Source organism: Aulostomus chinensis, chromosome 15, assembly GCF_037954235.1.
Source record: "Aulostomus chinensis isolate RoL2024-O1b breed Wild chromosome 15, RoL_Achi_v1.0, whole genome shotgun sequence".
NCBI lineage: Eukaryota > Metazoa > Chordata > Actinopteri > Syngnathiformes > Aulostomidae > Aulostomus > Aulostomus chinensis.
Window position 1 is genome coordinate 25,104,257 of NC_141334.1, and position 24,312 is coordinate 25,128,568.

General features: G+C 46.4%; 1 protein-coding gene across 4 annotated transcripts; it reads left to right on the forward strand.

Moving 5' to 3' along the window:
- The first annotated feature begins 3,467 nt into the window (after window positions 1-3,467).
- Window positions 3,468-23,549, forward strand: jhy (junctional cadherin complex regulator). Of its 4 annotated transcripts, none has more exons than XM_086226261.1 (9): window positions 3,468-3,601; window positions 7,225-7,478; window positions 11,553-12,210; window positions 15,351-15,404; window positions 16,562-16,812; window positions 17,300-17,549; window positions 21,455-21,544; window positions 22,238-22,366; window positions 22,844-23,549. In XM_086226261.1, exons 2-9 carry the CDS (start codon window positions 7,234-7,236, stop codon window positions 23,045-23,047), a joined length of 1,881 nt encoding a protein of 626 aa, XP_086082387.1. In that variant the 5' UTR covers window positions 3,468-3,601; window positions 7,225-7,233; the 3' UTR covers window positions 23,048-23,549. The 4 variants fall into 4 exon arrangements, with proteins under 4 accessions (XP_086082387.1, XP_086082385.1, XP_086082388.1 ...); XM_086226259.1 differs by having other exon boundaries at window positions 3,480-3,601; window positions 7,228-7,478; XM_086226262.1 differs by having other exon boundaries at window positions 3,480-3,601; window positions 7,228-7,478; window positions 17,303-17,549.
- The last annotated feature ends 763 nt before the right edge of the window (window positions 23,550-24,312 follow it).

A 24,312-nucleotide genomic window follows, 5' to 3' on the forward strand; every position in this document is an offset into this window, starting at 1 on the left:
TGCAGAGCAGAGCAGAGTAGAGTAGAGTAGAGCAGAGCTGAGTAGAGCAGAGCAGAGTTGAGTAGAGTAGAGTAGAGTAGAGCAGAGCTCAGTAGAATAGAGTAGAGTAGAGCAGAGCTGAGTAGAGCAGAGCAGAGTAGAGCAGAGCAGAGTACAGCAGAGCTGAGTAGAGTAGAACAGAGTAGAGTAGAGTAGAGCAGAGTAGAGTAGAGTAGAGCAGAGTAGAGCAGTGCAGAGTAGAGCAGAGTAGAGTAGAGTAGAGAAGAGCTGAGTAGAGCAGAGCAGAGTTGAGTAGAGTAGAGTAGAGTAGAGCAGAGCTCAGTAGAATAGAGTAGAGTAGAGCAGAGCTGAGTAGAGCAGAGTAGATTAGAGTTTAGTAGAGCAGAGCAGAGTAGAGCAGTGCAGAGTAGAGCAGAGTAGAGCAGAGCGGAGTAGAGCAGAGTAGATTAGAGTAGAGTAGAGCAGAGTAGAGCAGTGCAGAGTAGAGCAGAGTAGAGTAGAGTAGAGCAGAGCTGAGTAGAGCAGAGCAGAGTTGAGTAGAGTAGAGTAGAGTAGAGCAGAGTTCAGTAGAATAGAGTAGAGTAGAGTAGAGCAGAGCTGAGTAGAGCAGAGTAGATTAGAGTTTAGTAGAGCAGAGCAGAGTAGAGCAGTGCAGAGTAGAGCAGAGTAGAGCAGAGCTGAGTAGAGCAGAGCAGAGTAGAGCAGAGCAGAGTAGATCAGAGCTGAGTAGAGTAGAACAGAGTAGAATAAAGTAGAGTAGAGTAGAGCAGATTAGAGTAGAGCAGAGCAGAGTAGAGCAGAGCAGAGTAGAGCAGAGCAGAGTAGAGTAGAGTAGAGCTGAGTAAAGCGGAGTAGAGCAGAGCTGAGTAGAGCAGAGTAGAGCAGAGCTGAGTAGAGTAGAACAGAGTAGAATAGAGTAGAGTAGAGTAGAGTAGAGCTGAGTAGAGCAGAGTAGAGTAGAGTAGAGCAGAGTAGAGCAGTGCAGAGTAGAGCAGAGTAGAGTAGAGTAGAGTAGAGCAGAGCTGAGTAGAGCAGAGCAGAGTACAGCAGAGCTGAGTAGAGTAGAACAGAGTAGAGTAGAGTAGAGCAGATTAGAGTAGAGCAGAGTAGAGCAGAGCAGAGTAGAGTAGAGCAGAGCGGAGTAGAGCAGAGTAGATTAGAGTAGAGTAGAGTAGAGCAGAGTAGAGCAGTGCAGAGCAGAGCAGAGTAGAGTAGAGTAGAGCAGAGCTGAGTAGAGCAGAGCAGAGTTGAGTAGAGTAGAGTAGAGTAGAGCAGAGCTCAGTAGAATAGAGTAGAGTAGAGCAGAGCTGAGTAGAGCAGAGCAGAGTAGAGCAGAGCAGAGTACAGCAGAGCTGAGTAGAGTAGAACAGAGTAGAGTAGAGTAGAGCAGAGTAGAGTAGAGTAGAGCAGAGTAGAGCAGTGCAGAGTAGAGCAGAGTAGAGTAGAGTAGAGAAGAGCTGAGTAGAGCAGAGCAGAGTTGAGTAGAGTAGAGTAGAGTAGAGCAGAGCTCAGTAGAATAGAGTAGAGTAGAGCAGAGCTGAGTAGAGCAGAGTAGATTAGAGTTTAGTAGAGCAGAGCAGAGTAGAGCAGTGCAGAGTAGAGCAGAGTAGAGCAGAGCGGAGTAGAGCAGAGTAGATTAGAGTAGAGTAGAGCAGAGTAGAGCAGTGCAGAGTAGAGCAGAGTAGAGTAGAGTAGAGCAGAGCTGAGTAGAGCAGAGCAGAGTTGAGTAGAGTAGAGTAGAGTAGAGCAGAGTTCAGTAGAATAGAGTAGAGTAGAGTAGAGCAGAGCTGAGTAGAGCAGAGTAGATTAGAGTTTAGTAGAGCAGAGCAGAGTAGAGCAGTGCAGAGTAGAGCAGAGTAGAGCAGAGCTGAGTAGAGCAGAGCAGAGTAGAGCAGAGCAGAGTAGATCAGAGCTGAGTAGAGTAGAACAGAGTAGAATAAAGTAGAGTAGAGTAGAGCAGATTAGAGTAGAGCAGAGCAGAGTAGAGCAGAGCAGAGTAGAGCAGAGCAGAGTAGAGTAGAGTAGAGCTGAGTAAAGCGGAGTAGAGCAGAGCTGAGTAGAGCAGAGTAGAGCAGAGCTGAGTAGAGTAGAACAGAGTAGAATAGAGTAGAGTAGAGTAGAGTAGAGCTGAGTAGAGCAGAGTAGAGTAGAGTAGAGCAGAGTAGAGCAGTGCAGAGTAGAGCAGAGTAGAGTAGAGTAGAGTAGAGCAGAGTAGAGCAGTGCAGAGTAGAGCAGAGTAGAGCAGTGCAGAGTAGAGGAGAGCAGAGTAGAGCAGTGCAGAGTAGAGCAGAGTAGAGTAGAGCAGAGCTCAGTAGAGTAGAGTAGAGCAGAGTAGAGTAGAGCAGAGCTCAGTAGAGTAGAGTAGAGCAGAGCTGAGTAGAGCAGAGTAGATTAGAGTTTAGTAGAGCAGAGCAGAGTAGAGCAGTGCAGAGTAGAGCAGAGTAGAATAGAGTAGAGCAGAGCTGAATAGAGTAGAGCAGAGTAGAATAGAGTAGAGTAGAGTAGAGCAGAGCTGAGTAGAGTAGAGCAGAGCAGAGTAGAGCAGAGTAGAGCAGAGTAGATTCGAAAAGAGCAGAGCTGAGTAGAGTAGAGTAGAGTAGAGTAGAGTTCAACAGAGACATTTCAAGAGTATTTCAAAAATGCAAAAGTGAAAAACAGATCCACAATGAAATATTGCTGTCCCTCCTGTCTTACTTAAGCATTCTCAGTGTGTATCATCATTTTTACTGCTAAGGACAAATGCACCTGTTGGACGTGTGACACTAAACCTTAAGAGTCCTCCTTAATCATGGGCACTGTCTAGTAATAATAACTGTTCTTCTTTGTAATATTGTGTTTTCTTCCTAACTGTTCTAATGGGAGTGAAAGTAAATCAAATGTCCAACACTTTCTTCTCCTACAGAGGTTCTTCTGCTGCAGCTGCTGTTAGTTTTTTGTTTTTTCACATTGAGATTTCGTTAAAATGAGTTGTTATGATCAATGTGATCGTGGAGGCTTTTGTTCTGGCCCGGTCGCTCCTGTCAGAAGCCAGTTTTCGAGGGCCAGAGCTCCACGTGTACCTCGACCATGCTGCAGTTGAACAAGGACCTTTGCTTTCTCAGCCTGTAGCAGGCAGCCACGCTACTTGGACTGAAGAGGTTCAAAAAGTATCATGACAAACACAATAAACAATTCTCCCATTCTACTAAATAAAAGCCTTCTCAAATCGTTTGAGCAAGAAACTGCTGAGTTTGACCGATGAAGGCCAGTGACTAAAGCTGCCTCCACCAGATGGCACCTTTGTGATAATCGCGTTGAAAAACATCAACAAAGTAACCTCCAGACTACACGTAACCTTCGCTGCTACTTAAGGACAGATTGCAGAGTTTACGAGGCTCATGAATGCACCGTGACTCCCAAAAGTTGTGAGCTAAAATTACCGTACACAGGAGTGTAGCTGCGCAATCAGTTTCCCGGTGGAGGCAGTGCGGGGAGGCCGAACGGTCGCTGGTTGCTCGATGCTCGCTGGTGACCTAAACCTGAGCTGACAGACCTGAACGCTCCCCAGCGGCTCTTTTACTGTTTCAGCTCCATAATCAAGAAAATGTGATAAAAGCCACAGGTTTGTATCTATTGGCCTTCTCCCGGGGAATTCTGGCAGAAACACGGTGCTCACTATCCTCGCGAGTAGGAGTAGCTTCTCCGGTTAGTAGAGAGCCTGTCCGACCGTGATCGCAGCTCTAGGGACGCAGCGCGTCTGCCAGTCGGAGGTTGTACAAGGGGCAGTGAAGGCAGCACGCCGCCTGAGCGTCGGCGTTCCTATGGTTACAGTGCAGCGTCCTGGGCGGAGGAGAACAGGTTTGTGGGCATATTCTTGCTGAAATCTCCGATGTTTCGTTCATGTGTAGCCCGCTTGTTGTTGGAAGGAAACACTTTAGACCGCGGTGGTCTTGTCAGGGTCCGACACGCGAGTCCACCCCGGCCTTCCTTCCGAGATCCAGTCGAGGGTCGGTCCCGGTTTGCACTCCTCCGGACGGGGCCTCTCCCTACCGGACGAGCCGAGCGGCTCCTGGGCTGTGTGTGACGGTTTGATCCGACTCGGTCGTGATCCTCAGTTCTGGGATCAAAATCAGGTCGTGTTCTGTCTCTGGTCAATAGTTGGAAGTTGTATACACTAATACGCCCTTGGACTCTCATGACTCACGTTTCTAAACCACATTCGCCAGCTTCCGATTCGGCACTTAAGGGGAAGGTTAAGGGGAAATTAACGTAACGTGTACAGCGACTGTTTATGCACTGATTGTCTGTTTTTTTGGACACTTTTTGATGTGAAAACATTTTAGGCCTTTTGGGTTAGATATTAACTTTGCCTGACACCCACTAATGTATTTGTGAAACTTTTATTCTATTTGTGAAAATGCCAAAGGGGATATTCCTCCGTTTCTGTTTTATTCCTAGACCTCATAAAACCAGATCCAGATGAGAAACCACTGCACTTAGACTTGTCAAATCTGGACTGGATTGTCCTACAGAGGCTGCAGATTCAGAAAAACACAGTCTCTGATTTGTGAAACCTTTATTTGATTTGTGAAAATGCAATGAAGGCACATTTCACTGCTTTTTTCTCATCTAGTCTACATTAGACCAGGTCCAGATGAAAAACCACTGCACCTAGACTTGTCAAATCTTGACAGGGTTATCCTACAGAGCCTAAACACTCACAACAACACAGTCTCTGATTTGTGCCACATTTATTCATTTTATTTTTTTGCAATGCCAAAAAGGTGCATTTCAGACCAGGTCCATGTCTAGAACCTGATTTTTTGTCCCCCGTCTCTCCATCTCCTTTGTGTGAAACATGTATAGTTCTTCTTTCTCTCTTCAAAACAAAAGTAAAATTGATGTTGATCTCTTGAGAAACATTAAACACATCTTCACAGATGGTCATTTGGGAGATACACCTCCCAAAAATGATGACTTGCCCTCACCTTTGCTCCGTCTGCCCACGTTCCACCACTCCCACAGCTTCCGACACTGTCATTTTGCTCACCTCTTGTAGAGCCTTTACTGTTGCCTGTGTTAGAACCACTTTAGCTGTTAGTGTGCTTATTTTTCACCCAAGATTCTGCCGAGCGGCCGCACACACAAATATTTAATGCCCCCCTGTTTGGGCCATACCCATATGGATTAAATACTGACCAGACCCTTAAGAGTTTCTGCTTAATCCCTGAAAGATGATTGTTGTAAATACAACCTATATATTTAGTGCACTGCTTGAGGTTTTCACTTAATACTAGAGTGCTGGAATATGCCATTCTGTTTAATACCAAGCGAGATAACTTCCGTTTTTCAATATAAGACGTCATGGGATTTACGGCGTATGCTCGGAACGATTCAGAAATGAAACAGGTTATCCCCCCCCCCATCCTAATAATCCATCCATCCATCGTCGTCTTCTGCTTATTCCTCACTAGTAAGGGTCGCGGGGGGTGGAGCCTATCCCAGCATCAACGGGTGAGAGGCGGGGTTCACCCTGGACAGGTCGCCAGTCCATCGCAGGGCCAACATAGAGAGACGAACAACCATTCACACTCACATTCAGACCTACGGTCAATTTAGAGAATCAATAAGCCAAGTGCCCAATTGCATGTCTTTGGACTGTGGAGGAAGCTGGAGTACCAGAGAGAACCCAGCAGGAACAGGGAGAACATAAGGACTCACACAGAAAGATCCTGCGCCCGAGCCGGAGTGTGATTTAAAATCGAACCTGGAACCTTCTTGCTGTGAGGCCACAGTGCTGAACACTGCACCACCGTGCAGCCTTCATCCAAATAATCCAAGTGCTAATTAAGTTGTTTGTCCAAGTTATTTAATATTTTAAAAAAGAAAAGAAAAAGAAGTACGGGTCATTATGGACTGCCCCAAAAAGTTTTATTCTTCAAAATATTTAGTACACTGTTAACTTAAAGAGGACACTTAGTAGTCTGGAAGCCTGTGATGTCATGCAGCCAAAGCCAAGGCAACTGTAATCAGATATCAAATGAAGAAGCATCAGCAAACAGCAAAAAACCACAGTAACAACCCTTAAATCAAAGGCTGGAGTTATTGTCAACTGCTGCTGGATGCTTAAACATGTTCTCATCTTATCATTACATGATCTGTAGAGATGATTTATTCTAATTTAAGTGATGCAACCCCACCAGATGGAAAAAAAGCAGTGAAATGTGCCTTTATTGCATTTTCACAAATCATCATCATCAGAGACTGTCTTTTTATGAGTCTGCCACCTCTGTAGGATAACCCTGTAAAGATTTGACAAGTCTAGGTGCAGTGGTTTTTCATCTGGACCTGGTCTAAGGTAGACGAGTTGAGAAAAAAGCAGTGAAATGTGCCTTCATTGCATTTTCACAAATCAAATAAAGGTTTCACAAATCAGAGACTGTGTTTTTCTGAATCTGCAGCCTCTGTAGGACAATCCAGTCCAGATTTGACAAGTCTAAGTGCAGTGGTTTCTCATCTGGATCTGGTTTTATGAGGTCTAGGAATAAAACAGAAACGGAGGAATATCCCCTTTGGCATTTTCACAAATAGAATAAAAGTTTCACAAATACATTAGTGGGTGTCAGGCAAAGTTAATATCTAACCCAAAAGGCCTAAAATGTTTTCACATCAAAAAGTGTCCACAAAAACAGACAATCAGTGCATAAACAGTCGCTGTACACGTTACGTTAATTTCCCCTTAAACTTCCCCTTAAGTGCCGAATCGGAAGCTGGCGAATCAGAAGCTAACTTCAGTGTCGTCCGACACGACAAATGAGGCCGGGGACTTTAGGGAAGTGAGACCTTCAGTCCATACCAAAATACATGACCCTGGCCAGACCTGCACAAGTTCCCTGTTTATGGCTTTTCGACTAATGGAAGAGTACCTGTCAGTTGTTGGGTTTCTCAAGTGCAGGCAAATACTTGCATGTGCAGACGCCTCCACATAGACCGGAGTGGCTCCTCTGGTACGGCCCCGTTGGTCCAGTACTGGTCCAGTAGAGTGCGACTATTGACACCACATCTCACTGACAGAAACAGACCAGTAACCGCAACTGTTTATGTGATGACTGTCTAAATGATACACTTTCATGGCTGGAGATGTGGTTTGTGTTTTCTTGGGCTTATCGGTACAGTTTCCCGTTGAGACTTGACTGGTTTTGAAAGTTACCACCCTGCTACAAATTTCCTCTGGTTTTCGTGAAGCAGCCAAACATGGAAAAAGGACCCAAACAGGTGAAGCAGCAGGCACCAGCAGTTCCGGGGAACCAGCGAGACCCAGTGGAATCAGACACAGAGAGCCTGGCCCATGATAGAGCCACCACACAGAGGCAGCAGCTTCCGGAGCATCGTGACCACACAGGGGAAGATCTCCAGGTTTCTGATAGCCTGGAGCTCGCAGCAGCCCCCCCCACCACTGGGACTCTGAGTGATCAACTACATGAGAGAGAGGCAGCAAGGTAGGTGGAACTGTTCCCATGGGATTCTAGTTTCTGAGCGACCCTACAAAGGAACACCAGGCTGTAACGAGTACCATGGTCGAACAAGAACTCACTCATAACCTCACTCACTCATTCGCTCACTCACTTACTCAGTCACAGATTCACTCACTCTCTCAGTCACTCATTAGTCACTCACTCATTCACTCACTCACTAATCACTCACTCATTGACACACTCGCTCACTCCCTCACTCACGAATCGCTCGTTTACTCACACTCTGACTCACTCACTAATTTCTCGCTCACTCACTCACTAATCACTTGCTCACTCACTAATCACTCGCTCACTCACTCACTCACTAATCACTTATCACTCACTCACTCACTAATCACTCACACACTCACACACTAATCACTCACTCCCTCACTCACTAATCAGTGATTCACTGACTCACTCGCTCACTCACTAATCGCTCGCTCACTCACTCACTAATCACTTACTCGCTCACTCACTCACTAATCACACACTCACCACTCACTCACTAATCACTTGCTCACTCACTCACTAATCACTCACTCACTGACTCATTCGCTCACTCACTCGCTAATCACTCACTAATCACTCACTAATCACTCACTCACTCACTCACTTATCACTCACTCACTAATCACTCACACACTAATCACTCACTCCCTCACTCACTAATCAGTCATTCACTGACTCACTCGCTCACTCAATCCCTCACTCACTAATCAGTCATTCACTGACTCACTCGCTCACTCACTAATCGCTCGCTCACTCACTCACTAATCACTCACTCACTCACTCACTCACTAATCACTCACACACTAATCACTCCCTCACTCACTAATCAGTGATTCACTGACTCACTAATCACTCACTCACTCGCTCGCTCACTCACTAATCACACACTCTCCACTCACTCACTTATCACTTACTCACTCACTCACTAATCACTCACTCACTCACTTATCACTCTCTCACTAATCACTCACTCATTGACACACTCGCTTACTTCCTCACTCACTAATCGCTCGTTCACTCACACTCTCACTCACTCACTAATCACTCGCTCACTCACTCACGAATCACTTGCTAACTCACTAATCACTCGCTCACTCACTCACTCACTAATCACTTGCTCACTCACTCACTAATCACTCACTCACTGACTCATTCGCTCACTCACTCGCTAATCACTCACTCACTCACTTATCACTCACTCACTCGCTAATCTCTCACTAATCACTCACTCACTCACTCATTCACTAATCGCTCGCTCACTCACACTCTCACTCACTCACTAATCACCAGCTCACTCACTCACTAATCACTTGCTCACTCACTCACTCACTCACTCACTCACTCACTCACTAATCACTCGCTCACTCACTCACTCACTAATCAGTCACTCACTTACTCACTAATCACTCGCTCACTCACTAACTCACTAATCACTCTCTCACTCACTAATCACTCGCTCACGCACTCACTAATCACTCACTAACCTACTCACTCACTAATCACTCACTAATAACTCACTCGCTCGCTCACTCACTCAGTAATCGCTTGCTCACTCACTCACTAATCACTCACTCACTGACTCACTCACTCCCTCACTCACATATCAGCCATTCACTGACTCACTTGCTCACTCACTCCCTCAGTCACTAATTAGTCATTCACTAACTCACTCGCTCACTCACTCACTAATCACTCACTCACTCGCTAATCTCTCACTAATCACTCACTCACTCACTCAATCACTAATCGCTCGCTCACTCACACTCTCACTCACTCACTAATCACCAGCTCACTCACTCACTAATCACTTGCTCACTCACTCACTCACTCACTAATCACTTGCTCACTCACTCACTCACTAATCACTCACTCACTCACTAATCACTCGCTCACTCACTAACTCACTAATCACTCTCTCACTCACTAAGCACTCACTCACTCACTAATCACTCACTCACTTACTAATCACTCACTCAATCACTCACTCACTAATCACTCACTCACTCACTCAATCACTCATTCACTAATCACTCACTCACTTATCACTCACTCAATCACTCACTCACTCACCACTCACTCACTCACTCACTCATCACTCACTCACTCACCCAGGGTCCAGCCTAAAGAATTAGGGGCGGGTGTCTTAACTTCTACCCTCCATGTAGGTGTTTTGGGGCCATGAGGTGTAATTCCTGGCCTCAGTTCAACCTTGTGCCCATGAATCAGTTAAGTTGAGGGAACAAGTTATGGCCTGAGGTTGTACCAGTGGTGTAACAGCACAGACGGTGGAGCAGCCCAACCCGTGTCAGACTCTTATGTAAGTGCTGGGAGGAGCTCCCTGCCTTGTGGCGACTGCCTGCTGAGCCCAACGGCCACTTCTCCAATCAGGGACAGATTAATTAACACCGAGCAGATAATGGTGCTCCTCAGACCGACACGGGGGGAACCACAGCAGCCGTCCATCGCTCAACTCTTTGCTGGCACCGGCCCGATGAAGGTTGAATGACCCGGGTTCATTACATCATCGTGAACCCTCAGCGTTTATTTAATTAGATGCAGCCACGGATGGTACTGGAGGGAGGCTGGCCTAATTCAGGTGCCCCCTGAATAAAGACTGTCATTGGTAGCAAATTAGATTTTTGTTTTGTTGGGGTGGATCACAATAAGTGGTCACTCGTGGTCCATTAACAGCCAGCATTGTAGAGTAGAGGAGATCTCTCTATTGGGGGAACAATGGTGGTCGTCCACGTAGGGACAACGGCACATCTGTTGTTGCGCTCTTGTTGACTCGGCCTGTTGTTTCCTTCAGACACGGCCTGATAGTAATTTCCTACCAAAATGGAAAAGGGACATTCTCTCTTTTGCTGCCATTAACCTGTGGAGATTGATGCCCGCCAAGTGTTGGTCTGTTTCCAAAACATATTGTTTCAGAGGAAAATGACCGTGACATATTCTGACAAAAGGCTTCGTTCCCTGGAGCGGAGGCCATGGACACGCTCCCGTTCCAGTCGTGTGCTCACAGTCCTCCCCAGGAACTCCTCAAAGCGGGTGGGCCTTCTCACACAATGCCACTGCATAGTTTACAAATCCAGCAGGGTTTCCTCATTCAGGCAAAAGATTCCTATTTAGGCTCCCCCATTCATCTCCTGCACCATATTTTACACCCATCTCGCTCCAAATATTGCCAGAGAATATTTGAGTACAGTCCGTGCGGCCATTTTTATTTCACTCCCCCAGTCACAGCATCTCGCTGGCTTTTGTTGTCTGTATCTTTGGCAGGAAATAATGGGCTTGAGTCTTCCCAGTGTTCCAGGCGTCAAGCCCAGCTGGATGTTTTAATGCATTCTGCAACTTGTTTGAGTCGGACTCATTTGAGAGATATCCCTTACCCCTTTGGCCTCATTGAAAAGAGTGGCCCTTTACACCTTGCACCCCCCCACCCCCACCCTCATCCAATCACCACCCTCACACAACATCGTGGTGAGAGAGGCAAATTAGGCTCCCCTCGCCCTCCAATAAGCACAACAAAGGCTTTCTGCTATTTATTTTAATGAGATCTTTTCATCGCTGTCTGAAAGAGCATTTTACCCTGCAATTTTCAAGCCATTTCATAAGCTGAAAATTGCCGTTTGTGAACCATTCCCCTGCTAGTAGCTCTCAAATGCACTCTCATTAGTGAGCCTGGAGGTGAAAATATGAAAATTATCTGTAAATACAGGCTTATAATCCCCTCATCTGTTTCAATTTCAAAAGTCTCTCAAAGCCCAGCTCTCTGTTTGAGGACATCATCGGGCTAATAATGGTCTAATGCGTGGTGTTCGTTTGACATCAGAACAGATCTGCGTGGCATTCAGGTGTCCGCCGATCGTCCCTTAGATACTGAGATCGCATTGATAATGTTGCCGTCCAACATTTGACTGAAACTCGTCAAGTTTGTGTGTTGATTGACTAAAACCATAAAGTTCTAATTTGCTGTCCCAGTTATTAGTTCAGGTTAACTGTTTTCATTTGATGCAGTTTCACTTTTGTTGTTTTTGTCCCCTGTAGCCCGCGGCGCTCGGACGACGCCTGCTCAGACCTGCTCCATGACCCTGACCTGAAGGGAGGTAGCTGCCTCAGGCCACATGGCTCTGACCGGGAACATCACCCAGCACCAAGGCAGAAATCAAGTCCGTCTCAGGAGCCCATCAGGAAAGGAGTTTACAGATACATCAGCTGTACCAGTCCAGCTGTGGCGGTGAACCCTCACCTGGGTGGCAGTGATCAGCCGTTCCGCCTCCTCCCAGCAACACCCCCCCACCATCACAAGCATGATTTGCAGCCTGCTTTGTCGGAGGCAGACCTCACAAACACTTTACTGTCTGTACACAAAGACAAGCGGGACAACATCTGTGACAATGAGCAGATGAAAAGATCTTCTGAGTCGACTGAAAGCAGCAGGGAAATTCATGCCTTGCACTTGACAGAAGATGTGGCCCACCACGGGGAAGACCTGGGACACCCACAGGGAGGACCCACTCAGAGCCCATCCCCACAGGAGAGTCCTAAGGCTCCTCGGGATGAGTTAAACAGAAGTCGAGGGAGACACACAGAGGACATCGTGGAGCGGAACAAGAGAACCCTGGGACAGCGCACCTCCACGCCTGGCTCCTATGTGAGGGTTCACGCTCTGAGGCAGGGGGAGAAGCTTCACGCTGTCAGAAAGGTGGGTAGAAGAGACTTTCAACGCCAGTACAGAATTCGAATTTAATCTTGAAATAGAAAGGGTGCAGTTACAGGGAAGGACACCAGGAGCTGCACTCGCACTGGGAATGAGTCTTGGGTACTGCTATTGTCCTGCTGTGGTGCCAGAGCAGCGTCACCTGGACGGAGCCACCGTGATCCAGAATGATTTGCTGCACCAGATTAGATGGTTGAACATCTGTTCTGGTGATTAATTTGTTAATCCTCTGTGCTTTGGGGACCAACGGGTTTATTACATCTACTGAATGCATGTCTCTCCTTTAACAAGTAGGTTGATGATTTTGAAAACCTGCCTTACGTTCTTGAGGCTCTGGCTGTGTTCTGCACAGATACTGGGAACTTAACACCGTTGTGTATTTCGACAAGTGTAGCTCCTCCTTTGCAGAGGTGATGGTACCATCGTGTTCACATTCTTTAAGGTGCTTCAAATTCAGAATTCTGTTCTTTTTTTCCCTAAAACAGAGTTGAATGCGGCTCTTTTCATGGGAGACTGTTGGCCAAAATTATTCCTGTCTTTTTCGCCCCCCCCCGAGCATCAGCAAAGCTTTTCCTCCTTTCGCGGACTCATTGGTATTTATATGTGTCATCTCAGACAACAGCCAACAGAATATGCCAGACTCTTTGCTCTGACCCTGTCTGGGAAATTAATTTTGAGGGGAACGTAGCTGTTTTCATTGCCCTCTCTCCCGCCATGTCTGGCTATGCAGTGCTTATTATGACTTGATGTGTACAACAAGAACATCAGAGACGCATGGTTACCAATAGGCTCTTAGACATCCCTGCACCTGGCACAGTGGCATAATTGGTCAGGATAGCCCGTGTTTCCCATTTGTCGGGCCACAAGACTGTTTGTTGGCTATAATACCCCCAACCTTGTTCACCCATCTGAGCCCCGGCCCTCTACAATGTCTCATATCATCACCATTTACATAGTCAAGAGCCGTTAGCTTTGTGCAACGGCAAACAGAGCCAGAGCCGTCCCCTCTCCTCAACCCTTGTGTTTTGTCATTTTCCCTCTGAATTTGCTTATTAGATTTCAATTGCCGTGCCTCCCTAAAGATGTGTCTTACTTAATAGGAGGCATAGGGTAGACAAGCGGGGGGCACCAATTTGCATGTAGCCCCTTTCCTGTTTCATCACAGGTTTAATCACTAAATTGGGTGTGACAGGGAAACATGATTACTGGTCAGTAAAAGCCAGGTTTAAGTAATTTTTTATAAATTATTTGAGAAATAGGCACAGAAAAAGAAGATGATTAAAAAACAAAGAAGAAAAGAAAAAAAAACTTGATTTTGCTGACCTGAAAATGACCAAAGCTTTTCTGGAGCTTCCTCCACATCTAATGTCTGACCTGCATCAGCTGATGATTAACAGAATTAAGTGGTGCAGCGGCATGTTTCTGGCCAGCTGAAGGGCCGGAACATGAGGTCAGGTCAGGGTCCTGTTGTACATGACGGGCACCGCATGTTGTGCCGTTCTTTATCTCGCCAAATGTAGCAACAATATTTGCGTGATAATTAAGAGCGCTCCTCATTGGTCAGGCTCCACTTTTGCTCTGCGGTCTGTTGTTTTGGAATCAAACGGTTTATTTTCACACACATGCTGAATGAAACATTGCAGATCAAACAGGAAACATGAACATTTTTGTTGTCTTCGAGCTTCGGGACGAGATTAGAAGGGAGGCAAAGGCAACTGTTTGTTCTATAAATGTTTTATTCTGCTCCTTCACTCCCCTCTTTGTCTGTAGCTCCTTGTTCAAGTAGCAAATACTCCATGTACAAATTGCATCCCTTTCACCAATCAGTATAAATCCAGACAAGCCAGTTGTTTTTAGACTGGCTCCTTTAAAAGACCCCATTTGGTCTTTTGAAGACAGCAGACATCTGAGAGGCAACTTGTTATAATTAGACGTGTTATTAAATGTACACAATTTCCTAATGCAGCAAACGTTTACTCTGGCGGTAGCAATGATTGGCTTCATTGGGCTGGGGTCTCCTTTGATAGTGACAGAAGTAGCAGATCAATCTTCTGCTCTTGCACTCAGCCCTCACAGCCCCTTCTCCTCTTGCAGGCCCTCACTTCAAAGCCAGGGCAACATAATGTACAGTCTTTTAATAGCTTTAGACCAAAGCTCTGGGGAGCTCTCTGCCACTGTATACCCTGCCTCAGTCTAAACACCTAATCAAGATTACCTGGGCTGGCCACAATAGCAGCTAAATGCAATTCAAGATCCACAGCCCCTTTGAAGTCTTCATTGCGAAAAGCAGATGTTTCCGGGGTACAGGGGGTAATACAGCTAGCTGCAATTGCTCGACTCTGTTGTGACATCATTGCACAGAACAGCAATTACGTGTCTCGCAATTTAGCAGAAAAGATATTACACAGCTTACTGTCGTCCAAATGTAGAATGACTCCATCATTTGTGCTGAATGATTGGTGATTTTATGGTGGGTAACAAAAGGTAAAGATAGTTGCACTGGATAAAGGTGAGAGGTAAAAGTGTGTGTGTGTGTGTGTGGGGGGGGGGGGGGGTACTGCTGGACAGCCACAACTGTCCTCACTGAGCTCTTGTAATTGCAGCCAACTGTCAAATGCCTCCCCTGACTGGTCAGAGCGTTCATCACGGTGCTGGTTCAGCTAGTTGCCAAATCCTAACAAGGAGCTAGAAGACACAGCACCAGGTAGCCAACACAATGACAGTTCTAACGGTGCGACCGAGGCATCTCAGCCTATTAGATGCAAGTGCACTTATTGACGACTGGATGTTCTCATTCCCTGTGACATTCACCTATTCATGCTCTCAGAATTAGTGGCATTCAGCGAAAAAGTCCTCACTGTGTCGATACAATCGATCCACTCAGATGGTCCTCTGCCACTGAGGGGAATCCTGAAGTTGACTAAATGATTTTCATTACTGCATTAACAGTACATATTTCCATGCTTCAAATAGGTGCTTGAGGGACAACTGTTATGATGCGGTCAAAGGAGCCGGGCATTAATAGAGCTGGATGCAGCATTAACAGGTGCAGGTGTGGAGGTGTTAGCAAAGATGAAACCTTCCTTGCAGTCTTCGTGCTTCATCCTCTGTGTTCTGTTTTGAAGGTTTGTGACCCAGAGGCAGGCGCCGCTGAGAGCCCCGACACGCACCAGCTGAGGGTAGGTTTATACTCACCTGGCTGATGTGGACGGCCTGAACAGCAGAGTCTGATCGTGTAGTCCAATCTGCTCTGTTGTCAAGTATAGTTGGTAAGGAAATGCATTGCCTCAAGTCCCAGCGAGGTCCATCTCACTGCTGCACAGCTGGGACACGAGTGCTCCGGCTTTTAATAGTTTTGGGGAATATGGACACAATCAGCAGTGGAGCTGTTGCTGCATAGAAGAAGAGGAGGACTGGGGAAGCATTATTATTTTGAACACTTGAGCAGCCACCTGCCAAGCAGAAGAGTATAAATGTTTTCCCGCTGGAATGAGCAAAGCTGGTGTTTGCTAAATCAGTGGTATTAGATGCAGGAGACACTCGCTTGGAGACCTGCTAAATAATTTGGTCAGATCATGCGAAGAACTGCAGTCTTTCCCGCTCTCGAAAAAGAAATGCGCCTCAGTCAGAGCTCATGTTTGTCTGGAGGTGGAAATGGTGAGTTAGCTGACTTTGCGAGTTACGTTATCACGTAAGAATTAAAGATGTAAACTTGTATGGCAACAGCCTCTGAATAGAGAATTCAGTTTCACCTTGTGTAGCTTCTTTGTGCACGTGATTAAGGCACAGACCCACTGAATGTGAGCTGATGGGGGACAAAATTCACTCCCTTTTATTGCTTAAGGAAAGTAAATCCTGCACAAAGCATGCTGGGAAATGAGATTCAGTGGTTGATTCTATAGGGCCTGGTGGTGGGACGGGAGGATTGGATTTTGATAAATGTTCAAAAATAACAATTTTTTTAGTTGATTAGTCATTAAAATGTAGTTTCCCACATTGTTGAAAATCAGGTTTTAGGTGTTTCATACTTAGTAGCTATAACCTTTTAACACAAGAGTCAAATCCTTTCAACGTCATCCCTCACATCTCTTTCTGCAAATGTTATCTAAAAGCTAAAATCTGCCAGGCTTCTCTGTTCACTGTCTGACACGTTTGGATTTCAGTGGAGATGAAAACGCGAAGCAGTGTTTTACTCCCTGCATCAATGAAGAGTCCTCAGAAGCTTAGCAGCATTTTCGTTCTTGTTTTCTGGAGACTGCTCCATCTATTTTGCTCTGACATTCTTCATCAGTGAACAAATGTTCTCCTGAAACCGTTAATCCGACCCTGACCTCAGGTCACCCAGATCAGCAAAGGGCAGAAATCCCAGCGGAAGGAAACCCCCCACCCCTCTCCTCAGAAGCAGTCCTCCTCCGGCCTCCCTCAGCCAGAACCTCTGAGGAAGACTCTTGATGATGAAGCTCAGCCTGCCTTGTCCCAAGCACATCCACAAAGACACCCCGCAGACTCCCCTCACTTGTGCTGGCAGGAGCCGCCTGCAGAGCTCCAGCACGAGAGCCAGGAGAACAGTCCCGACCAATACCAGAGGTGAATCACTTAAACCCTTGTTTATCTTCGTCAAGATCAGAAAGATATTAAATTCTACGCGTCTTGTTGGGAAAAGTGAATCATGACAGCAGAAAATAAGAGGAAAAAAAAAAAAAGAAGAGAAATAAGGTTAGAAAACTAAACTGAAGACAAACAGTTCCATAAGGCTACAAACAGAACTTGGCATCTGTTTTTTACCATTCTGGAATCCTGAATAAACTGTGTCTTCTAGTGTTAGCTGCTATCTCTAAACTCTCGTCGACGTAAATCACTGCTGGTCATACGTCCTGCACCAGCTGGACGCAGACAAAGCATCGCTGGACGCAAGGATCTCCAAATTTCCTTACAACGATAATTAATATAACAAGTAACAGCATATTTGGGCTCTGAAATGACAGCTGTCAGATATACTGAGGAGATGCTGAAAAGATACATCATCTTATCCTCAGCAGACCTGATCATTTAACCACCAGTCTGTCTTTTCCAGCAGAGCTGCATTGTTGGGTGAAGGGAGGGACCTGAAATGGAGTCCTAACCAGGTTTGTCAGGACCTCACCAGGACACCCTCCACCTCTTGGTCACAGGGCTCCAGCCCCCACGCTGTGTTGCCACCCATAGGGAACTCTGGAACGGCCACGGTGTTTGAGCTGAACTCAGGTCAGAGCGTGAACACACCTAACCCCGTCCACCCGTCACAGATGCACAAACAGAGGGAAGCCAAGAGAATCACGTTCCAGGTGAGCGCGCATGCATTGGTGGCCCGCTTACATGTCGCCACAGTCACCATCAGCTCATTTCCTCATGAGCAAAACCACGTCTAATCCATAGTTCCTCATAACCGTTGTGACTCCAAGTGTTGACATGTTGTTACATCTTCAGTTGAGGTCAGCAGTTCCACAGTGGTGAACCACAGAGAACCACAGCTCACCAGGAATATCCATGGAAGGTTGAGAAACCCGGCCGTCACTCTGCCTCTCTCCATCTTCTGCTCTTTCTACGCTGGTAGATGTTTTTTATTCCTCCCTGATTACACAGAAACATGTCTGAAGGCTAAATCAGAAGTTAGCATCTCCATGGTTCCTCCAGTGGGGTTGTTGGGTTGATTCAAGATTATTGCTAGAACAAGCTCCACAGTGAGTGAATGTTTGTAGGACTTACAGGTTCAGTTCATGGAGATCAACGTAACCAACAGACACAACTACAATGATCTTGGAGCCAATGCAACTGTGTGAAGCATAAAGCTGCGGCTGTGCTGGCCGACTACCCTGCTGACACGCTCTTCTTCTGTGGTCGATGTGATGTCTGCAACTCCACTCTGTAGCAACTCCTGTTTTCAAGACACATCAAGGCCTCCGAATGCAAAGGGGAGGAATAAACTGACGTGTTTTATGCCATAGAGCGTAAAACAGGCTTTTAACTAAAATCCCAGTGGCTCTGAGACCAGGGCCCGACCATGCAGGTTTTAGGACTCATTTTAATTCCACTCTGTTGCATTCTTGCTGAAATTCCAGAACTGTTCCACTGAATACAAAACCTTTCTAACCAGGTACCACCTCAGAAAAAATCGAACTCCCCAAGTAGCACCACAGTGAGTAAAGTTGAACTAGAGCAGCATAGCATCTCTCCCCAGCTCCGGGGGGGGGAGTACCAACATGGTTCCTCAGGGGGCCAACATGGTTCCTTAGGAGGGCCCCACTTGCTGGATAGAGTCAGTGAGGGAGGGCCCAAAAAGAAGGAGGCATGACACAGACCTGCTGGGATGTGTGGATGAATCGGAACTGGTTTAACTGGATGAGTCGGTCTGGTGAGCTCTGAGGTCACAATGAGAAGATCCACTTGTTGTTGGAATCCCGTTTACGCAATCCAGGCTCAGTACCTGTGCCCACTCAGAGGATGCAGTCGGGGCCCAGGATTCCTCTGCTGGGCTGCGCATTCACTACATGAATGAACGTGGCATCCGACACAGTTTTATTTCTAGAAAGACTAAAGGTATTTTTTAACAACAATTCGGTTAGAATATTTCCATTTCAAAGAATTTAATGTTTGATATTATTCTTTGTTTTTAAAAAAAAATATTTTGGACTTGTTTAATTTTCAAAATATGTTTTCTGTGACTCTACATGTACCACTTGAGGTGCGTTTACCATAGTTTGAGAACCTCGGATCATCTTTTTTACTGTTGTTAATTCCTGTGAAGGCTTTATTTGATCCTGAATGAGAGCGTGGCGGTGAACATGCTACATACATGCTCCTGTCAGGCTTTCAGTTCAGTACATGGGACTGGTACTGCTGGCTCTTCCTGTTGCAGTGTACTGCTGTGCAGTTGTGAGATGTGTTGGTGGCCTGTTTGCTACTTGCCAGTAAACTATGTATTCACCAGCCTGCTGACCACTTGCATTTATAAACTGCGTCACAAAACTAATCTGCGCTCTCATACTGAATGGTCACATTCAAGTGAGACCTATAAGACCACATTATGCAGTTTCACTTCACAAATGTTACCCATGAATTCTGAAGTTGTGTGTCGTTTGCCTTTAATCCCCACATACACAGGAGGTTACACAAATAAATGTCCCTTTGAAGTCTCAGATAATCCCCTCAGCTGTCCCCATGCATGGACTGCTTAATCCAGCAGGAGTGTTCTGGTGACTAAGGGGACAAAACATCAGGTTAATTGTCTCGCTCCACTAAGATACACTTAATTGCCATAAGATGATGACTGTATAAAGCACTGAGCTGCAGGCTCCGAAAAGCCATTTGAAGAAGTGTTAGAGGATAAGGTGATTAGACAGGAGAGAGTCTGAGAGGCGCAAGGCCACTAAAGATGCATTTGCGTTAAATGATTTGGCCGTTGTTGTTTCTCTTTCCTGTGTCCTTTGGTCTGTGCAGGTGGGTCCTGAGTGGATAGTGACTCAGTAGTTGCTGACTGTGGAGCCATATTATGTTGTTACTGTGGATTTAGAAAGTTCTTGGTGAGACCCGACAGATAGCTCTCGTCTGGTCTGGCAGCCATGTTGGATCGTTGTTTTTCTGGCTGTCCTTGGTAGGTTTGCCTCATGCGTTTGTCCGATGTTCCATGGCGGTGCTGTTCACTTGTTTTAGTGCTCATACTGGAGTCTTCCTCAATGTTTAACATCTCAGGCCTTGAGGGGTTTTGGGTGCGTCATGATTATGTAGTGGTTGTTGTCCTGGTGTAGTGTCCCCAGCAGCCGAGGGAAGCAGACCGTGTCTGCTTATTCTGTTCCAGAGGTGAGAGCAGAGATCAGGCAAAGGTCTTAACGAGACAGACATGGAAATATAACGAAACTCCTGTCCTGCAAGTGTTGCTCCGGCTTTTGCTAACTTCCCGTCTGTAGACCCTATGAAGCAGGAAGAGTGCTTCTTGCCTGAGGTCTTTGCCATTCTTCTGGATCACACAAAGGCCATGCCATCTGCACTGCTGAGCTTCACCTCCCATGTGGGTTCTGTAGGCTTTAGAGACACTTCACATACCAACCTGAGCCTGTCAGTGCCAAAAACAAGGTTTCTTTTACCTCTGTAGCTGTTTCCCTGTCGCCAGTTATCGCGTTCTACCTCAATAATGGACCAGTTCCAGTGGTTTTAATCGATTGCAATTGCAGCTGCATGGGAAAATGCAGCCCAGTTCCGAGTTCAGGGAGGTGGCTCCAGATGTTTGTGCTCACACTGGAGCCTCCAGATACTCCTCCTGCGGTGCCCACCGCTCCCCCTGCCCCCTCATTTCTCCATGTTAGCCATCATGACTGACAAGATTACGGGCTCAATTTGTAAAGCAGTCTTGAAAACAGCAGCCATGAAAGCAGATGAGCATGACTTAGTGTTGGGGAGTCGGGGGGCTGGGAGAGAAAGGCACCCTGTGGTGTTCACGGTGGTGGCTACATCCAACTGGAAGCCTCGGTAGCAGCCAGTGCAGTCTGGAATGATTAACCCACTTTTGTGTTGGACATCTTAAAGATTGTGTGGCATCTGACATCTCAGGGGTTGGAACACTGGCTGGCTTTCGGAGGCGTATCCACACGTGCTCAACAGGGTCGCTGCACCAGAACAGAGTAATTAGCTTTTAGTTTGGCTCTTCATTCACAGACGGAGATCTCGGCTAAGATGTGCTAGCATCACCCGTAGCTAGGCTGCCTCACCGAAAACCCACTGGAGGTTGTTTTTGTGTACCCTCGGGTGTAACTGTGTGAACATGTTGTTGTTTATAGTTTCTTGTTTCACTGAGTCTGAGCCTGAAAAATCCATCCACTGAGGTTGAGCTGATGAAAAAAAAAAAAAAAACTTGTGTGAAAAAAATCCCGCTAATGTAAAGAGTTCCCATCTGTCAACAGAATCACGCTAAACCTGGTGGGGAGCGGGACCTGGACTGCAGAAGACCCTTTTATATCTTTCAGGCGGATCAAGTTAAATTAAAACTGAGATATATATATTTTTTTTTTTTATTGGCACAAGTTTTCTTTTGTTCCTGTTTCTGTGGGTTTCTTTAAACTTGTAATCGAACCAACAAAGTCTGGTGAAGACACGTCACTGCCGCCACTCCTCTGAAATCAGAACGCTCTACATCCTCTATTGTGTCATACATGTGTGATTAATTTTCAAAACCTCGTTGTCTCTCTCTCCCTCTCAGGCATACAGTCTGAAGGACTACAAGGAGCTGAGGATGCAGGAAGTAAAGCTGGGGTCCCTGGGTCCTGACTACATGGCCATTCATGAGAAGGTTGGTTTGCTTCCAACATGGCTGCTCAGTGCGAATCTGTTCGGAGGACCTGGTTCACTGTGCGTATCCATGTTGATATGGTTTTTAACCTAGGCTGAAGGGTTCCCGTGAGTAGAGGAGGAGCCTCTCTGTTTTGTGTTTTTCCCAGTACGTCATGTCCACCATCACAAACACAATCAACACAGTATAGCATATCAACATGGAGGGTACTGACCGTGTTGCCATGGTTACTGTTTGATAGCTTTTGAATGGGTGGAACTTTCCCCCTTACTGGCATGATGCTTTTATGCATGTTGTCTTTACACAATCACACACATGCATTGACAACGCAAATGAAAGTACCCTAAGAAGTTAAGTGGTCGTTCTGGCTTTGATATAGCTTTTTGTTGATATCCAGTTGTCGGAGGGGAGCATGCTTGGCTAATTTGCTGTAGGCTGGGCCTGGAGCATCTCTGGGGCTGAGCCTATTAGTGAATGATATGTGCAAACGCTGAAGGCCCAGTGAATGGCAGGCTGGGTTTGGTTTGTTGTGCTGTGTGGAGAGGTTCTCCCAAGGGGACACACAAAGAGAAGGGCCTTAAGAGAGAAATGGCTCAGTTAATTAAACCTCCTTTTATAATCTATGTGTGATTCTCTCTTTCTCCCTCCTTCTCTTTTATCTCTCTCCGTCTCTCACTCCTTCACCATCATCAGGCTGAAAAAATGAAACGACAGAAGCTGTATTCAAATGTGATCCGAGAAAAGAACAAAAAGATTAGCACGATTCCCCCTCTGCTGGCGAAGGACCTGGACGCCAAAGACAAGAAAGTTTCCAGGATAAAGGTGTGTGTGTGTGTGTGTGTGTGTGTGTGTGTGTGTGTGTGTGTATGTGTGTGTGTGTGTGTGTGTGTGTGTGTGTGTGTGTGTGTGTGTGTGTGCATCCACTGATGTGAACCCAAACATATGTCTCTTTCAGACTGAGTGTGTGTGTGTGTGATTGTGGTTGTTGAAGAGGAGGAGTGTGTGGGATGAGGGAGAACTTCCGTTCACCAGTGTGACCAGACTGCTCCCCCAGAGCTGTGCTGGATAGAAGACTCACCACTCTAAATTACAGGAAAACCAAGGATGCTGCAACTGAACTGAAAAGCTGAGATGATTAAAAAAAACCTCCTTCCGCTGTTAACCTGGGCTGTGAGCATGCTCCAGGAATGCTACCTGGCCGTTAGCACTCGCTGTCAAACATGGCTCACAACTTTGAGCTACACTACAGAGTGCTACACTTTCTCTCTCTCACTCTCTCTTTCCCTCTCTAATTTCTAGGCCTTAGACTATGCCAGGACCATACCCAAGCCTCTTGCCCCGCCTCAACCAAAACTGAATCGAAAACAGCAGTGCAGGGGCGTCAGAGACCACACTCCCGATAACGCCGGGATGTCCTCGTTGGCAACTCTTGAACGCCTTAGGAGACGGCATGAAGAAGAAAAGCAGGCTGTGGCACGCTTGAAAATACAAAATGGTCTCTGAGATCAGGTGCAAGTGTTAACAGCAGACCAGCACAGTCCTGCACGGGGCTCAAAGTAACAACCACTGCCCGGCAGATGGATGCGTTAGCAAGGAGGCTAAGCTAACGGGCGATGGCATCCATCCAGCACCCCTCTTGGGGAAGCAAACCTTGGAGGCGCTGGCTGCTGTTGGACTCCTCATGTGGGTACCCCATGTCCCCGCAGGCTCTCAAAGGGTTACTCTATCAGGATATAGCATTGTGTAAATACTGCCTCCATTGTACAGCCTAGAAATGATTTGATGTCTTTCTGATGGTACCTGTCAGTTTTGCACAACTAAGTGATATTGATGCTGCACTTGGACAAAACTCAGGCTGAACATTGATTTTGTGAGTTCACTCAGGCTTTCACTGCATTTGCTGTCGTAGTTTCCTTGGTGGCTACTCTTCTGTTGGTGGGCCTATGTCCTTGAGTTGTTCCTCTCCTTGAGTTCACAAACCAGCATCCTAATAAATAATTGAAGATTGATGGATAAACTCAAGTTTAGAATCTCTGTTGTCAATACTCACGTGCCATATTAGCAGATGCCAATATCGGTGCCTCCTTCTCGTCAGTCGGCGTGTTCCGATCGGTGATCGGATCATTGATCAGTGATCGAACAGACGGACAATGATCGTTTTCTCCAGAGACGACTGGATCACTCTAACATTTGTGATTTAATTCAACAGGGTTCCTATGTAGAATTGACAAACTCCTTTGCTAAATATTTTGAGCACTCGACAATCTGTGCTGCCTCGTTTGTAGTTTTTCCACCTTCTGTCAAAGCTGCCATTAAGCAGGACTGGCGAGGAGCGTTAGCGGTGCTAGCTTGAAGGAGGATGAGCAGCGTGGGAGGGACAGCAGCAGCGATGTTGCTACTGCTAGCATCTTTAGCTTCATGTCAAGCCTGACACTAAATGAGAGACCACATAAAGGTGACACACTGAGTAGGAGCAGAGTTCCATTCCCTGGTCTGTCAGTAATAACAGTCTCCAGTATAGACTTGGACCAGTTCTTGGTTCTGGACTTGGACAGGTTCTAGACCTGGACCGGTTATAGACCTGGACCAGTTCCAGACTTGGACTGGTTTCTCTGTGGCTCTTTTATTTTCATCGCGGTGTTTTTCTTCTCGACTCACTCAACTTGCAAACCATCAGTGGCATAGCTCCTCCCACCTTTTGTGTGATTGGATGGTAAACTGGCGATGAATAAATGAACTGGAAGCTCCGAGACTGGAGCACTCACTCA

Bases quoted from the DNA above. Each gene is read 5' to 3' on its own strand.
- jhy (XM_086226261.1), top strand. From the start codon at position 7,234: ATGGAAAAAGGACCCAAACAGGTGAAGCAGCAGGCACCAGCAGTTCCG. The intron at 7,479-11,552 runs GTAGGTGGAACT...TGTCCCCTGTAG, and splicing joins CATGAGAGAGAGGCAGCAAG to CCCGCGGCGCTCGGACGACG. The intron at 21,545-22,237 runs GTTGGTTTGCTT...CACCATCATCAG, and splicing joins ACATGGCCATTCATGAGAAG to GCTGAAAAAATGAAACGACA.